At 42.3% G+C, this 19,187-nt stretch overlaps 1 protein-coding gene across 2 annotated transcripts in view; it reads right to left on the bottom strand.

Annotated features, from left to right (window-relative positions):
* CIB2 (calcium and integrin binding family member 2) overlaps positions 1-19,187 on the bottom strand; it is a 145,161-nt gene that overhangs the window by 26,211 nt on the left and 99,763 nt on the right. For both annotated transcript variants that reach the window (XM_054041035.1, XM_054041034.1), the window contains exon 3: positions 16,688-16,799. In XM_054041035.1, coding sequence (XP_053897010.1) covers positions 16,688-16,777 — 90 coding nt within the window. In that variant the 5' untranslated portion in view covers positions 16,778-16,799. The remainder of the gene's footprint in view (positions 1-16,687; positions 16,800-19,187) is intronic.

The following is a 19,187-nucleotide window of genomic DNA, read 5'->3' on the forward strand; positions in this document are numbered from 1 at the left end:
TTAGAACCTGGGACTTCACAAAAGCAGCAAGCACAGCAGTCACGCAGTGCAGCCTCCAGACTCCCCCCTGCAAACTGCAGCCTGGGAGGTAAAATAGGCTGGTGTGGAGAACAGGATGGGGGCAGGTCAGGTAAACAGCCACACAGATACACTGATCTGGATGCCAAATCCTGCTTACCTTACTCATGAAAGTTGTCCCAGTGAAATCAATGGAGCTACTTGTGTGAATCAGGCACAGAAAATTTGGCCCTGGATGAATTAACTAAAATAATAGGGAATTGTAAAGATTGCATGCAACTTGTTTAGTTTTTAAAATCTAGATACAGTAAAAGCTGAGTTATCCAGCACTTTATCAACCAGAAAGCTCCATTAACCAGCATTTCTAATATCTCCCAATACAAATCTTCAATCTAGTAACCGGGACTAGTATACTGCCCAGGAGGTTATGCAATTGCACATTCTGCACTCTACTTTTATGCAAAAGAGGCAGAAGACAAGTAAACAAGCTGATATCGGGGATTTATTAAAAAAAGCCGCTTCCAGGGTGTGTCAGAGGCGTAGGTGCTGGAACTGCAGCATCCCCTGGCTTGAAGTGGTTTCCATTATATACAGGGCTTAACATTTGATTCAACGGCTCTCAGCACTCCCACTATAAAAATTGTTCAAGCATTCCTGGTCAGATGGTCATTACAAATTCAGCCCAGTCTCCTACACCTTCTACATCTACTATGATAATTGATGTTGATAATGATGACCCTGAGGCACTGGAAGATCCTGAAGCGTGCCTTCTGAATCATCAAAGAAAGATTAAATTATGTTCAGTATAGTTTTTGTATTAAGTGCATTTTTAGTGAGCTGGGTTTATGCCATGCGCTGCCCATAGTACTATGTACTGTAATAAGATAACCCTATAGAAAACTTTACCTGTATACATACCTAAGTGCTTCAAGAAACCAACCACTCTGCAGTGCAGTATTACTACTGGATTGGTGAGTACCTGTATACTATTTTATACTTTATTCATTTTATTGTATTCTAGTTCTTTGAAAATTGGTATTCCATTGGTAAGTAGAACTCTTAGTAAACCGGAATTTTTAACTAGCTCGCACCCCCCATCTCCCCAACATGCTGGATAGCAAAGCTTTCACTGTATAACAAAAACCTGACACTGTACAAGATACTAAAACACTTCTATAATATCACTCGCATGCCTACCACAATGTATCAGCTGGTCATTGTTGACTTAAGAGTCAATATCACTCCCGGAAGTATGGCTTTTTATAGGGGGTAATTTCAAAACTGACTCTGACTTTGAAATCGTGCTGCTTAGTGTGTGGGTCACAGTCAAATGAATGACCTTATCTTTCAGTAAGATAAGGTAATTCTACACTACACTACCACTTATGTCTTAGGTCTACACTATCACTTATGTCAGCAAAACTTATGTCACTCATGGGTGTGGGAAAAAAAACAACCCAGCCCCCTGAGCGACATAGTTTCACTGGCATAAGTGGTAATGTGCACAGCTCTATGTCAGTGGGAGAGCATCTCCTGTCAGCAAAGCTACTGCCACTCGTTGTGGTAGTTTTATTATATTGACAGGAGAGCTCTCTCCTGTTGGCATAGAGTGGCTACATGAGCAATATTACAATGGTGCAGCTGCATCAGTACAGCTGTGCCACTGTAAGCTCGCTAATGTAGGTATGGCCTTGGTATCTCTGTGGTCAAAGAACTTTGAAGTTTGCCAACTCAGGCATTTTAGTGTATATATATTGCTGAGTATATATTTCCAAACAAATCACATGAATATATTTATGTATCTTTAAGTGGAAAATGAAAGTGACCAAGATGGGCTGTATCATTAAAAAAATATATCGTATTGCCTCTAAGTTCCAGGCAGCAAATGAATTTAACAGAATGTCTACAAGGAAAAATATGAATCCATGCCACCCTTTTTATTCAAAAAAGAAACAGAATCAAAGAAGTGTAGGGATGGAAGGAACCTCAAAAAGTCATTGAGTCCAGCCCCGGCACTGAGGCAGGACCAAGTAACCCTAGACCATCCATGACAGGTGTTTGTACAACCTGTTCTTAAAAACCTCTAATGATGGAGATTCCTCAACCTCCCTACAAAGCTGTTTCTAGAGGTTAAACTACCCTTATATTTAGAAAGCTTTTTCTAATATCTAGTGTAAATCTCCCTTGCTGCAGATTAAGTCCATTACTTCTTGTCTTACCTTTAGTCAACATAGAGAACAATTGATCAAAGTTCTCCTTTAATATATGTGAAGAATGTTATCAGTAGGGGCCTACCAAACTCACAGCCATGAAAAATACATCACCAGCCATGAAATCTGGTCTCCCCCTGTGAAATCTGGTCTTTTGTGTGCTTTTATCCTATATTATAGGGATTGCACGGGAGAGACCAGCATTTCTCAAATTGGGAGTCCTGGCCCAAAAGGGAGTTGCAGGAGGGTCGCAAGGTTATTTTGTGGGAGGGGGAGTGCAGTATTGCCACCCTTACTTCTGCACTGCCTTCAGAGCTGGGAGGCTGGAGAGTGGCGGCTGGAGAGCGGTGGCTGTTGGCTGGGCACCCAGCTCCGAAGGTGGCGCCCCACCAGCAGTAGCGCAGAAGTAAGGGTGGCAATACCATACCATGCCAGCCTTACTTCTGCACTGCTGCTGGCAGCGGCGCTGCCTTCAGAGCTGAGCAGCTGGAGAGCAGCAGCTGCTGGCCAGGAGCCCTGCTCTGAAGGCAGGGTAGCAGTACTGCAACCCCCCTACAATAACCTTGTAACCCTCCCACAACTCCTTTTTGGGTCAGGACCCCTATAATTAGAACACTGTGAAATTTCAGATTTAAATAGCTGAAATCATGACATTTACAATTTTTAAAATCCTATGACCATGAAATTGACCAAAATTGACAGTGAATTTGGTAGGACCCTAGTTATCAGGTCCCCCCTCAATCTTCTTTTCTCAAGACTAAACACATTTGGTTTTTTAACTTTTCCTCATAGCTCAGGTTTTCTAAACCTTTTATCATTTTTCGTTGCTCTCCTCTGGACTCTAATTTGTCCTCATCTTTTCTAAAGCATTGTGCCCAGACTTGGACACAATACTCAAACTGAGTGCCAAATGCCAAGTGAAATTGGACAATTACCCCCCATGTCTTACATACAACACTCCTGATAATACACCCCAGAATGATATTAGCCTGTTTTGCAACTGCATCATATTGAACTAACACTATACGTTTTACAAGAAAATAAACAGTACATTTTGGAAATCAAATATATATATATAAAGGGACACGCCGGATTGGTAAACTTGAATTACAGCCTACTTCTTTGTTATGAACTTGCACAGATTTTTGTAGAATCCATGTGGTCCAAAAAGGACTGTGATATTGTACGGTCATGGCTGGGCCAAATATACTACTGGCACCACACTTCCATACTACCCTATTTCTTTAGGAGCAATTATTTATATGATGTATCTGGTTTTCACACCCTTTTTTCCTAAGCCAAACAGAAAATACAATGCCAGCAGCAGCCCTACCTTCCTAAATCACTCTACACCCCCAGCTCAGTGCTTCTATACAATGGAGCAAAACCAAATATGGGGGGAAAGACAGAATGACATGAGTCATGACAAATGGCAAATAAAAATTAGTAACACATTAGGGAAGAGATCTTGTGTGTCATTTTAAAAAACTCAGAGACATTATTTGAATGGTAACAATCGTTCTGTTGACGTTGCTCTCCTGCCAATACCGAATCACTATGCATTCCCACGGCAATGAGTTTAAGTAATCCCAGCGGCCTTCAAAGGAAAACTGCAGGCACACGACTGTGGCATTCTGCTGTAAATGATGGATTTCCACTTTATATGAAGTTGACTGCATCTGAAGAAGTGGGTTTTTACCCACGAAAGCTTATGCCCAAATAATCTGTTAGCCCTGGTCTACACTACGAGGTTAGGTCGATTTTATAAGGAATGCCTCTACACATCCAACCCCAGTCCGTCGACCTAAAGGGCTCTTAAAATCGACTGCTGTATTCCTCTCCGACGAGGGGAGTAGCGCTAAAATCGACCTTGCTAGGTTGAATTTGGAGTAGTGCAGATGCAATTCAATGGTATTGGCCTCTGGGAGCTATCCCAGAGTGCTCCAATGTGATCGCTCTGGACAGCGCTTTCAACTCCAATGCACTAGCCAGGTACACAGGAAAAACCCCGGGAAATTTTGAATTTCATTTCCTGTTTGGTCAGCATGGTGAGCTCAGCAGCACAGGTGACCATGCAGTCCCAGAATTGCAAACGAGCTCCAGCATGGACTGAATGGGAGACACTGGATCTGATTGCTGTATGAGGAGAAGAATCTGTGCTGGCCGAACTCTGATCAAAAAGAAGAAATGCTGATATATATGCCAAAATCGCACAGGGCATGGTGGAGAGAGGCTACAACAGGGACACACAGCAGTGCCACGTGAAAGTTAAGGAGCTCAGGCAAGCCTACCAAAAGACAAAGGAGACAAACGGTCGCTCTGGGTCAGAGCCCCAGACATGCCACTTATATGATCAGCTGCATGGCATTCTAGGGGGGGACCCTACCACTACCTCACCACTGTCTGTGGACACATGCAAGGGGGGAGTCTCACGCAACAGGGAGGAGGATTTTGTGGATGAGGAAGAGGAGGAGGAGGAGAATGCGCAGCAGGCAAGCGGAGAATCCGTTCTCCCTGGCAGCCAGGACCTTTTCATCACCCTGGAGCCAATGCCCTCCCAAGGCGTTCCCAGACCCTGAACCCAGAGAAGGCACCTCTGGTGAGTGCACATTTGTAACTACACTACGGGTTTAAAAGCAATTGTGTTTAATGTTTGATTTTCCTTGAAGACTTGGGATGCATTCGTGGCCAGTACAGCTACTGGAAAAGTCTGTTAACGTGTCTGGGGATGGAGCGGGAATCCTCCAGGGACATCTCCATGAAGCTCTCCTGGAGGTACTCTGAAAGCCTTTGTGGAAGGTTTCTGGGGAGGGCTGCCTTATTTCGTCCTCCACGGTAGGACACTTTACCACGCCAAGCCAGTAGCAAGTAGCCTGGAATCATTGCAGCACAAAGCATGGCAGCGAATGGTCCTGGGTTTTGGTCACATTCAAGCAACATTCGATCTATATCTTTTTGTGTTAGCCTCAGGACAGGGATATAATTCATGGTCACCTGGTTGAAATAGGGGAATTTTTGTAAGGGTACAGAAAAGGACCCTGTTCATGCTGGGCTGTTTGCACTTGGCTAAAAGGGATCATCCCAGAGAATAGCCACACGGTGGGGTGGGAGGAGGGATGTGTTGCACATCCATCCGAAAACAGCAGCTCCTCCTTTTAAATAGCAAACCCAACTGGCATTTCTTGCTATGGGAAAGGAAGGTGCTGCAGTTTGAAACCATTCCCACATGGTATGAAGGCGGAAGAAGCTAACCCCGCGTACTCTTTGGCTTACCATGACTGCCTGGAAACCGAATTCTGTTGCCCAGCCATGTGTGATGTGTCACCATACTGGCAAGCGCGCGATATAAAAGGCAAAATGCAACCTTGTACCTAAAGCACATGTGCTGTCTGCTGTGATTGGCTTGATTCACTGTGAAAGAGTCTCCCTTTTGTTCTCAGAAATGTATCTTCTTAAATTCTACTCTCCCTTTTTATCCCCCCCTGCAGGTGCAAATGTTTCTACACTCCCCCTATCATCTCTGTCCCAGAGGTTATCGCAGATTAGAAGGCGAAAAAAACGCACTCGCAATGACATGTTTTCCGAGCTCATGAAGTCCTCCCACACTGATAGGGCACAGCTGAATGCATGGAGGCATACAGTGACAGAGGCCAGGAAAGCATAAAGTGAGCATGATGAGCAGAGGCAGGAGGTGATGCTGTGGCTAATGGGGGAGCAAACAGACATGCTCAGGCATCTGGTGGAACTGCAGGAAAGGCAACAAGAGCACAGACCGCCACTGCATCCACTGTATAACCGCCTGCCATCCTCTCCAAGTTCCATATCCTCCTCACCCAGATGCCCAAGAACGTGTTGGGGGGAGGCTCCGGGCACCCAGCCACTCCACTCCAGAGGATGGCCCAAGCAACAGAAGGCTGTCATTCAAACAGTTTTGATTTGTAGTGTGGCTACAATAAGCAATGTGGCCTTGTCCTTCCCTCCTCCCCCACCCCACCTGGGCTTCCTTGTCAGTTATCACACTTTTTTTTTTAATTAAAAATATTTTTTTAATTAAAGAAAGAATGCATGGTTTCAAAACAATAGTGACTCTATTTACTTTGCCAGCTGTGATCAAAGCGGGGAGGGTTGTTGGCTTACAGGGAATTAAAATCAACAGAGGGGGTGGGTTTGCATCAAGGAGAAACACACACAACTGTTACACTGTAGCCTGGGCAGTCATGAAACTGGTTTTCAAAGCCTCTCTGATGCACAGCACGTCTGTGCTCTTCTAATCGCCCTGGTGTCTGGCTGCTCAAAATCGTCCGCCAGGCGATTTGCCTCAACCTCCCACCGCCATAAACGTCTCCCCCTTACTCTCACAAATATTATGGAGCACAGATTAAGGTTTCATAATATTTAAAGGGAAAAGCATTTTCACATAAACTGTGGGATTGTGTTCCTTCCTAGTTTCTTGTGTTCCCTTCAGCATTCATTGTTTAAAAAAGAGCCATTGTAAAATTCAAAACCTGGGTTTAGCTTGTTAAAAAAACTTTTTCTGTCCTGTCACAATATAAATTAGAGAGAGAGAGAGAGAAGCAGGAAAGAACCGTTAATGCTGAGAATTTTGCAATCTAATAGACTGCTTGAACATTGGTCTGGTGGATTGAAATCATCAGAACCCCTTTGGATGGGCTTATTACATTTGTCATTAATCTTTAGGCTCATTATTTTAACCCACCCTTTAACCCACCTTTACTATAACCATTACCCTTTCTGTTGATTTTTGGACATGCTACAATGTATATTATGAAACGCAGTCCTGGAATACAATGCACCAAGGCAGCACCTGGCCATTAGAGTATGAGTAATTATATGTAAGCTTTTCTGCCATTCTAGTTATGAATTGTGACATGCAATTTGTTGTTTACACCTCTATCATTTTTCTCCAAAGCCTTTTATAAAACATTCATGTTCTGCTTTAATCCCATCCATTTTGTATTTATCTGTGGTTCGATCAGTGAATTCAGAACACTGTGTACTGTGAGCATGAGCTAATTGCATGTTAAAAATACTTAGGGCTGTGAACAGGTCAAGATAACCAAGCAGGAGTAGCTTGGTTGTTATTAAGAAATGCCTTAATATCAAAACAAATCTTGAGAGTATTCTCCCTTCCGTGTGTGCACATAAATCCCCTTTGACTTTAATGGAGGAGTGTCACTGCATCAACAAGAGAATACTATGCTATGTGGACTACTGAGGTCATGTTAAGATGTTTTAAACAGAAATGGACTTGGCCTGAACTGGTCAGAATGAGAAGTTCCCCAAATTTTGGGGTGTTTTGGTTTGGGCCCATCTCTACTTTTAACTTGAGATGTTCATATCATGGATGGATGCTTTAAACAGCTAAAAAGTTCACTAGCAGATGTGACCATCGTCTGCTGATAAAAAAAAGTTGTATAACCAAGGGCTGGGGAGATGATTATTTAAATATTTTATAACATCTGGGTCCATCCTGTCTGTCTTTCTAGATATGTATAAGGGAGTTTTATAGTCTACAATATGCAATATGACGGTAATCAAAGTTAACATATGAAAAGCAATGCACATTGGGTAAAAAAAATAGAAATACATGTCATTGAGGCCAATAACTTAGCAAAATTCAAAAAAAGATTGGACATTTATATGGATAACAAATATCCAGAGTTAAAACATACACCTTTTCAATTAACAGTGTCAGCTCAGGGACCTGGACATCACTGTAGACAGCTCAATGAAGGTGTTAGCTCAATGTGCAGCTGTAGTCAAAATATCAAATAAGATGCTAGTATGCATAAGGAATGGGATGGAAAAAGATTGCATTATAAATGTTTTTGTGTTATGTAAATCAATAGTGCAGATTCATCTGGAATGCTTAAGACCCATATACTAATACCAAGAGGAGTCATAGTTGTAGACAAGCAGGGCCGGCTCCAGGCACCAGGCAACCAAGCCCATGCTTGGGGCGGCACCTGGTAAAGAGCGGCCAATCTTGGGGTGGCAGGGGGCGGCGCGGCATGGCATTCCGTGGGGAGGGCGGGGCGCTCTGGCGGCGCGGTGCTCAGCAGGGGGGCGACGCGGGGCGCACCGCTCGGGTGGGGTTCTGGCAGTGTGGCGCTCGCGGGGGGGGTGCTCCAGCGGCGCGGCGCTTGGCGGGGGGGGCGGGGCGTGGTGCTTGGCGGGGGGTGTGTTCCGGTGGTGTGGCGCTCGGCGCGGCGGGGTTCAGCGGGGCGGCGCTTTTTTTTGCTGCTTGGGGCAGCAAAAAAGTTAGAACCGGCCCTGTAGACAAAGGCACTATAACAAAGCCCTGGTCTACACTACGAGTTTAGGTTGAATTTAGCAGCCTTAGATCGATTTAAGCCTGCACCCATCCACATGACGAAGCCATTTTTGTCAACTTAAAGGGTGCTTAAAATCGATTTCTGTACTCTTCCCCGACAAGGGGATCAGTGCTGAAATCAACATTGCCAGGTCGAATTTGGGGTAGTGTGGACGCAATTTAAGATTTTCAGAGGAGCCTCTGGGAATTACATCCCCATCTCTCACTGATATGAGCTGGACTCTTAACATCCTTAGATGTTGAGAGTCCCAGCCTCTATGGCCCGAGGTCTCATTGGCCATTTCTTTGCTTTTATACTAAATCTCCTATGTTTCAGCTTTGACATTGCTATTCAAAGACTTGCCACTCTGTGACATTCCCAGGTGACTCCTTGACCAGAGAGCACATATTTTAGGTTTGGTTTATGTCACCACTTGGCCTTGAATATAGTATGGAAAAGAATAAACGTCTTGACCCCTCTTGCATCTACAATAATAAGTGCAATAATTGATGTAGAAGCAGGAGAAAAGTATCTTTGTAGCCTTTAAAAAGGTCCCTTATCTACTGACATTTCCCAAAATACTAATTTACTCATTTGGATATGGATTCTAGTAAAGCACTTGACTAGAAAGGGAAAGGTGGAATTGCTAGCGCTTGATGATTAATTCTTAAGTAATGGACAAATGTCACCTTTGGTCATGGATTGCTATTGAGCAAACTGCAATTTTTTCAGCTGTATTCATTAATCAAAATGAATTTACCGCATATTTGCTGCAAATAATTCTTCTCTATAGCTTGTTTTACCAGTTTTCTGGGCAATTTAAATGAATATTTACTGAATATTGTTTGTGGTCATACCCAATTCTAGTAATTTCCTTTACATTCTAAGCTTATCTAGGGAGGGAACTTGGGACAAATTCTGCCCTAAGCTATACCTGTGCCTCCAAATTGATTTCAATGTGGGTAGGTGTGTATGTGACGGGTTGGATCACAGAAACCCCTTGGGAACTGATGTGCTGGGACTACTTCTAACCCAACAGAGGGTCCTGTGGCACCTTTAAGACTAACAGAAATATTGGAGCATAAGCTTTCGTGGGTGAATGCCCACTTCATCACTTGCGTCTGATGAAGTGGGCATTCACCCACGAAAGCTTATGCTCCAAAACTTCTGTTAGTCTTAAAGGTGCCACAGGACCCTCTGTTGCTTTTTACAGATTCAGACTAACACGGCTACCCCTCTGATACTTCTAACCCAATTTCTCTTCCAGTTTGGGACTCCAGAAACTTGCCTTGTTTGAGCCAGACATGCTAGCCTGCTGCAAACACAGGTCCAAGTCTGAACCATGTCCCCCAAAAGCTGCAGGCTTAACTGAAAACAGCTTAAGAAGTGTTCCTGTCTCCAACACCCAGATGCCCAGTTCCCAGTGGGGTCCAAACCCCAAATAAATCCATTTTACCCTGTATGACATAGCTTGTATGACATAACTGGAATATGTTTTACCCAAGCATATTCCCATAAAGCATTATGAGGTGCAACATCAGTGTAACTAGCAGAAGTCAGGCCCTTGTTATTTTATTTGTGCTTGTAAAGCACAATACACATGCATGATGCTAAATAAGGATAATAATACCCTAGTAGCCTGAGTGACACATGGAATGTACATGCATACCTTTCCCAGACTAAAATCTCTTTTGTTTCTACTTTCCTCTTTTATTGATCTGGATGATCAACTGTCTGTTTGATTATCAACCAGACTACCTCCCCTACATAATGAAAACGAAATGCCAAAAATTGAGACTGAGCTTGTCACACAGCTCTTAGATGCTAGCTAAGATCATGTTAGGTATCAGGTTAATATCTGATAAGTTCTTGAGCTAAGGCAGAGGAATAGATGCAATGATCTAATAAACTTTTTCTATTGCTAACTGCAATGACATATTTTAGCCAAATGTGCAACCATTTCACCATAGGGAGCAAACAAAAGACACTGGGGACTATTGTATCCTTAGCTCAGCACAGTGTCTTTCCAGATCAAGAATTGCTCCAGTTCTCTGGCACCTAACACTCTGCTCAAAAATCCAGCTCATGACCAGCTAAAGGGTTTTTCTTATTGTCTGTGCTGCTTTATCCAGTGGCAGTTCTTGGGTTTCTGTTTTACTATTTGCCACATTTCAGAAAGGAGCAAAATGTTTAAACATGTGAATGGTCCAATGGACAGAGCACACAAGCCATATCAACACAGGGAGAAGAGCTCAGACAAAGAATCAAAGGTGTAAAAATGGCCTTGAGCATCCCTGCACTGCAACCCCCCTGTCAGGGAATAGTGCAGGGGACCTTGGAGCCAACACAGAGGGATGTGGAGATCCAACCATCCTCAGTGGAATGGTTCAACGAGAATGCTGTAGGACCCCCATGTGGATGTTTCTGCAGGAGCAGGTTGATAGGGTTACCAGGGCCTAAGGCATTGTGGACAGCAGGTGGAACAAAAAGACTCTCTCCAATATAAGCTAACTCTAGAAAGTGAAGTTACCAATGGCTTTTCAGTCACGAAGCTATAGTCAGGCATGGTTTATATAGGACAAGATGATCATGTTGGATGTGGCCATCTAGTCATAAAGGAAGACCTCTGCTCAGCATCTTTCAGCTGAATGTGAAAAACCCTCAAGGTCCAGGCTATTAGTAGTGCTGCCCATTTAGGATTAAAAAAAAGACCCCTGATATATTAGCATGTGTTTATGTAATGGAACTGTTAAAATGTAGAGAATCTAGAACCTAATTTAACAGCCGCTGTGGTGGGATAAATTGGCATAGCTCTATGACTTCAATAGAACACACAGATTTACATCAGCTGAGCATCTGGCCTAATACGTGTATATATTTTCCTATCCCAACACTGAAAAATCCTCAGGCAATAGAAGCTCTTCCCTCACTTTATCATTAATTAATGCATGATTCCTGGCAGATTAAGGTTTGTGACCGTCAGCAAACTTTCTCTCCTTGAGTTATGGAAGTTGCATTTAAATTCAGCCTGGCTCAACCATTAGTGTGTGTAGTAGTGATCCCTCTTCCTCTACATCTAATTCCCTCTGAATCTAATTTAGAAAAGTGCATTATTGATTCTATCTATTTATCAGATCCTGCGGCTGTGGTGCTGAGCTCAGTCTTGGCAGTAACTACAAATGATACAAAAAGAAAAAAAAATGTAGGAGAAAAGCCAGGTATACTGGAAATCTTTCAGATTTACTTAGAATTCAATAGATATTTTGTTTGTTTCTTTTTAGAGAGACTCAGATGTTAGATTTATCTTCAACTCTACGACGCTGAAAAGCTACTGATGGGAAAGACCACTACAGCAATCTCTTTGGCATTACATTTGGAAAAATTGCAAATGCAGAGCTAGATTATGCATCTTTTCTTTGCACATAAATCAAAGGGACCACTGCTGTTGGACTGTAAGCTCTTTGGGCAGGGGCTATTTTTGTTCTATTTGTATGGCCCCTAGCACAATGGGGTCCTGGTCCACGACTGGGGCTTCTACGTGCTGCCACACTACAAATAAATACAAATAATTTTTAAGACAGCCCTGGCAAAAATAGGAAATCAAATCCCCTCCTTCCAACCAAATTCCTCACAGGAAGCAAATTTGTCAGCGACTGAAATATAGGTAATCTCTTTACAAATAGTCTGAGAGTCAGATTCTCAACCAACAAAAATTTGCAAGCTGACAGCAATCTTTTCAAGAAATCTACAAACTCTTATGAAACTGAAAAATAAACTGTTGTGTAATAACCACAAATTTGACACTGAGTTTTGTCATACTGTTTTCACAAAAGCAAGTTCCAAGAGTTTCATCCAGCTCCTTTCTCCTATAAACTCCTTCTCAAAGCCAACCAAGAAGCCTTAAAGGTTTTGCATATTCTCACTGAGAAGACCAGATAGATTCTGCTGAATTTAAAGGTAGTTATGAGAACTCTGGCCCATAAAGAAATACTATATAACACTATTACATCCTATTCTTTTTCTAAGCAGCCTGCCTCAATCTTAGGAGGGGGAGTCTTATTCCTGCAACTCAAAATCTGATCACATTTTAAAAAGAAACTTCTGTCTTATGCCTCATTAGTAATTTAGGAACAAGTATGTTCTATTGGAACTATACCTAATCAATTGATATTCTCTCACGGTAGGTAGCTTCCTAGAGACTTCATCATTTGGGGCCTGTCATTGGATGCACCACTCACTGCTGAGCTGGTGACTCCTCCTGGTCACTCTAGGGATTAGTTCTCAAGGCCAACGGCCCAATCTCATATGACTGACATCACATGGGAGCAGAACTGAGGTTTCTCAGTTGTCCTAACAACTTACTTTTTGTAGGGTCACTAACCGCTATCTGACAGTTACATTTTTTGTCGGTGCCATCCAGTTCTGGGTTCATATCACTGAGCTAAAGCCAAAGGGTTTCATATCCCATTACCAATACCCAGAGCTCTTCAGTTACCCCACTTCTTCCATTTGGTGCTTATGTAAAATGGAAAGTGTGCTGACTCTTCATATAAACTCCACAAGCCCTTAGATTCTGCCATGATGGGTGAGCTGCCAGTATGACAGATTAGAGAGTTACATTTCATATCTACGTAAGATGTCCTTGCGGGGGATGGATGAGTCAAAGAAACTGTTTCTAAATCAAACAGCCCTGAGTGATAACTGGATTTCTGACAGGGGCATAATTCAGTTTGCATGCAATGTTTCTGAAAAAGCAGCAGCAGGTGGAAGGCTAAACACAACTGGGGACATATTTCCATTCTGAATAAGTATGTTAAATGTGAAGCACATGCTGCTTTACCCTCCTATTTACCACGTATGTGAGATGGTTAGTTTCTTCAGATCAACCACCTTTCACTTTGTGTCAACGTAGATTTGGCAACTGGCATTATCTGGTGTATAACATAGTGCCCCAAACAACAATACTTTGCACTTGTGTATAGGACTACTCATCCAGTAATCTGACAGCAATTCAGAGCAGTGAGTAAGTATTATTCCCATTTTACAGATAAGCATACTTATCTGATATAGACAGGTACAGAGGGGCCAAATCCTTGGTCCCACTCTAGTTGCCTTGCACCACCTGAGTGACACACAACAACTGGAAACTCGGTGCATCTGGCCCCCTCATTATTCCCCCAGGAATCAGGAATTCCCTAGGAATAACAGAGCCACCAGAGACGCTTTATGCCATCCACCCTTGCAGCCAGAGAGGAAGGCTGTGTGGACAGGTTACTTTTGCACGCCATAGACCCCTGGCTGCTGGAATGTCCCCTTCAGGCCACAGGCAAAGGCGCATAAATTAAAGCAACGTGGGTGTTGCTCTAAGTTACACTAGGGGTTGGCTGTACGGCTGGGGAGCAGCAAAAGGAGACTTTAAACCACCTTTGTTTTCCCTCCCCTCTCAGCTGCACTGCATGTATCTTGTCACAACTGAGGATCTAGCCCAAAGATGTAATTGGTTCTGCTGGACACTTCTGGGTGCTGGACACTTCTGACAATCGGGCCACTGATTTAAGTACTGAAATATGGATTTAGGAGCCTAACTTTAGGCATTGAAGTCAGACAATCTTAGTCAATATGTCTAAAGCTATCCACTAAAAAACTGAGGTATCTAAAATTAAAGGCCATATTTTAAGAATGTGGCTATTAATCTCTGTGCCTCAGTATACCTACCTGTGAAATAGGAATAATACTTACCCACCTTTAACACATGCTTTGAGCTCTATGAAAAATATTTTATAGATTTAATAATAGGATATTTTATGTAAAAGGACATCAGTGACTGATTAAAAGGGTTCTGAAATAAATATTTACTGCTCCAAAATAGTCTATTCATATTATAAGCTATTAAAATGTTCTTTATTGTGACAAATGATAAAATTAACAATTCAACATTATGTTTTAAAACATATAATTTCACAGAATGTTTCAGAAGAATAATGGTTCTTGGAATATTGCATATATTATAGGTTTGTAAATAAGTAATAAACCTCGAATTGCCCTTATTTTGTCTTTTGTTCCTACTGTCATGCTATATATCATGATGAACATGGGAGGGAATCTTTTTGGATTCATGGATTATCTACATGTTGTCCCACATTGTTAAAATATCACTAATTTTCTCAAGAGATGAGTTGTGAGGTGCCAGGGAATGTTTGGTTGGATACATAGCATTATCATGGCAACCAAGGGTAGAGGCTTCCTGTATAGCTGGTATGCTTAATTAGTAAAAACCATTCTGGGGCTGGATTCTGATCTGGGTGGAATTGAGTTGCCTAGCTTCATGAGCTGGGGCTGAACAGCTGAACTTCAGGGTAGAAAGTCTATTTGTCCTAATTTTAGAGTAATGAGTTAAATCACACATTGTGACTTTGATACAATGTAAGGTAGATAATCACTAACGTCAAAAAAGTGACGTGTGATAAAATTTGAATATCAATATGTTATAATGCTGGTAACAGTGGTATTTATGATACTGATGGCATTCAAAAGGTTGATTCACATGAGGACTTTTTTCTGAACTTTTTGGTAAAGTGTTTCTTTGTTACGTTTTTGGTAACAACTTTTGAAAGCCTTCTGCATCTTCTTGTACCCTCTCTTGCCTCCTAAACGGTTAGCACATAATGAGAATTTATAAAGACTCATGTTTTGATCTTGCTAAAGAAATCAAAGTATCCCAGCACAAAAGAACCCTCAGTTAACCTCCAATTTTCTTCCTGAATCCTACTATTGAACTACATGTTTTAGGCCTCCGGCAAATCATAATTATGCCAGAAGTTCTCAAAAATAGTCTTAAAAGATCTTTTTATAAAATAAATCCTTACAGGTTGAAAGCCCTTCATTTCTCTATTTACATTAAACAAATTATATATTTCTAGATATTGTCAAAAAAATCTACTATCATGTCTGGTGCTTCAATAAATACATTTTTCTGAGTCAAATGGGCTTCTGGGAACATGTATGATGTTGCCCCTGCCCTGAGCATGCACCAGACATGGTAGTCAGGGGACTAACAGTGCTGAACTTCGGTTTGAGTTTGGCTTTAAATGCGTTTCACTGCATGCTGACTTCAGAACTGTACATTTACTTTTTCACAAAAAGAATGCATTTGCTTTTGCTTCCATTCAGGTGCTGATTGCTGTGCTACATTATGGAGATTTTCTAAACCATTGAAATGAAGACCACCAGTTACATTTTTGCACCATTCCCTTAAATTTTTGGGTGACACTTCAAATGACGGCAGCAGTGTCTTGACTGTGGTTTTTGCATGATAGTACATAGAAACTCTATTAACCTATTTTATATTACATAAAAAACAAACAAACATATTATGTCATAACTGGTACAATTCAATACTTTGCTTCAAAAGGTTAAATGGTGTCTAACAATCTACACTTGTCCTATTAAACTATGGTACATTTAGTTGCTGTACTAGATAAAGGATAGATGTGTAGACTCATATTTCTCACTCCAAATTTTTGCATGATGTGAACCACATTTTGATTGTCTTATGGACACCCTCTCCTCCCACTAAGACCATGTGATATTCCTGTAGCAACACAAGCTCTTGCTTATATGGAAAAGTAATATGGGGAGTAGTTAGTGTGTTCTCAGCTTCTTTTTTAGGCAATTTAGCATCAGGAAACAAGGAAGAGGAACCAGCACCTGTGATAAGCCAGCTCTCTGAAGACCACCAGCAAGTTCTCCACAGATCACAGTGAAAGACTTACTGGCTTAGTGGTCTGAGCACAGATCTAGGAGCCAAGAACTCCTGGGGGGCCCTATCAGTTGTTTGCATACTGCTTCCATCAATTTCAACAGGAGTTGCATACATGCAGCTGACGTCGTGATGAGACACCTCTCCACCCTTTCAAGTACTGGTCCTGGCTCCCTTGGTGATGGGGAAGTCTGTACTTCCTGTAGTTACATAAATCATTTCCAATGTCTGACATTGGTCCTGCCTGGAATATGAAGAGGAGGAACTCAGCTTCTCACATTATTTATCACTCAACCATGGTATCAAACTCACTCCCTTGAGGCAAATTTAACATGATGCCATTTTTAAGCAGTTAGAAGCAATACCTTTAGTTCAGGCATGTTAATTATAAGCTGTATAGGTAGTTTAACATCTGGATCCTTGGTGTAGTCCATGGGCACAATGTTCGGTGCCATTTCCTGGTATCGGCCGTGCAACCTGCAAACAAGCAAAAAAGAAGTCCTTTAAGTAACTAATTCCATTCCATTCAGTAAACAGGCTCACATTGTTTTGCTGCTCTAGGCCCCATTTACTTTTATTAAAACAAGAGTCTTGCTGCTTGAGTCATAGCATTTAAGGCCAGAAGGGATTAACTAGTCTGACCTCCTGTATATCACAGAGTACACCAACACCACCCAGCACACTAAATCCAGCAATAGAAATGAGACCAATGGAAATGAGACCCACAGGAGACTAAACTATCATGTGCCATAGGCAGACAATGGGAGGGACCAAAGTGAACCAGTGCTCGAGGCCCCTACAATGGCAGGGAATTGATTAAATGAGATATACCCAGATAATCCTGTCAAGTGACCTACTCCCACACACTGCAGTGAAAGGCAAAAAAACCCCAAGGTCATGACCAATGTGACCTGGGGGAAAATTCCTTCCTAACCCCACATATGGCGACCAGTTAGACCTTGAGCACGTGAGCAAGAACTAGCCAACCAAGCACCTGATAGAGAGAAAGCTTGATGTCACCGCAGAGCCCTAGCCCACCCTACCTATCTCCAGCCACTGCCATCCCAGATGCGTCAGAGGAAGGAGATAAAAAACCTCCCAGAATACACTGAGGGGGAAGGGTGAATCCTTTCCTAATTCCTGCCAGTGGCTGGCTCAAGCCGTGAAGCATGAGCTTTAGAAACATAGGATACAAACCAAAAGTGAGCCCCATGGCTGTTGAGCCCTGCCACGCACCATCACAAGCAACCCGTCACAGTTGCACTCAAATTTGTCCAGCTCTCTCTCAAAACTAACTAAGTTGTTTGACCCACAACTCCTGTGAGAAGGCTGTTCCAGAACCTCACTCCTATGATGGTTAGAAATATTCTTCTAATTTCCAGCCTGAATATGTTTATGGCCTCTGACACTTCCAACTGATGAGCCCTCAGAAATTGTAGCAGAAATTCTTATTATTAGACCCTAAATGGATGACCTTGCACTTTGTACTTCTGAATTTCCATCCATTGCTGTCAGTCCAGTCTTCAAGTTCATCCAAATCTTCCTGTATAATACTCCAATCCACCTCTGTATGGACGATGCTTCCCAACTTTGCATCAGCAGCAAATTTCATTAGCACACTCCTACTTCTTCAGCCAAGGTCATTAATAAAAATACTGAATAAGATTGTTCCCAAGACTGATCCTTAAGGAATTCTACTTGTAATCTCTCTCCCATACAATAATTTACCTTTCAGCACAGCCTGTTGTTTTCTTCTCTTTAACCAATTCCTTATCCACCTTACAGTGTTTGTACTGACTGCACCTTCCCTAATTGAATTACATTAATTAAATTGAATTAAAACTGTGCCGAATGCTTTACTGAAGTCCAAATATATTAGATCTACTGAGCTTCCCTTATCAAAAAAATCATTTATTTTCTCAAAGAGGGAAATCAGATTAGTCTGGCTTTATCTACCTTTGGTAAACCCATGTTGCAATACATCCCCTTTATCGTTTAGATCTATGAATTTAATTATTTTTGCTTTCATAATTTTCTCTAAACCTTTGCATACTACTGAGAAAATAAAGAGAGCTTGATCCAGTACCTGACATGCAAACGGCAAGTAATGTCCATTAGACCCCTATCAGGGTGCAAAGCAGGAGTGGCATTCATAGGTGTCAGGATACAATAAGCTAGGTATGGAACTGGTGAGTCCGTGGGTGGGTCAGACCCAGTCTATATAATATGTCCACACAGCAAATGTGGCCCATGGCCATTCATTAGATGCATTTGCTGTGCAGCTACACAAGAACAGGATCAGCTAGGGTATGTCTATGCAATTGATATGCAGTGATGCAAGAACAGAGTCATCTGGAATATGTCTAGATTGCTTCGGGAGCGAGACTCCCAGCCCAGCTCCACAGACTTATGCTAGCAGGGCTCATACTAGCACACTAAAAATAGCTGTGTAGATGTTGTAGCTAGGGGCTGGAGCTTGGGCTGTCAAGCCTGAGGCAGGGGTGTTTCAGCCTGAGCTGCAACACCAAAGCAATGTCTACCCAGCTATTGTTAGCATCCTAGTGCGAGACCCCCTAACTCTAGTCTGTGGATCCAAGCTGGGAGGCTTGCCCCGGGTGTAGCATAGACATACCCCTCGAGGGCCAATGACCTGGGCAAAAAGGTGTTTAAAAGACAAAGGATACATGACTGTGCTTGTGGTCACCCCAGTGGACGATAGCATCCTTGGTTGGGCCATGGATACATAAACCAAGCTCCCTTTTCTACCTGCACACCCTTCACTGAGGAGATTTTGACCCACTAGTGTAGCAATGAATTATACCAGTCTGCAAAGGATACTTCTATCTCACGCACTCCACATGACTA

Source organism: Malaclemys terrapin, chromosome 10, assembly GCF_027887155.1.
Source record: "Malaclemys terrapin pileata isolate rMalTer1 chromosome 10, rMalTer1.hap1, whole genome shotgun sequence".
Lineage (NCBI taxonomy): Eukaryota > Metazoa > Chordata > Testudines > Emydidae > Malaclemys > Malaclemys terrapin.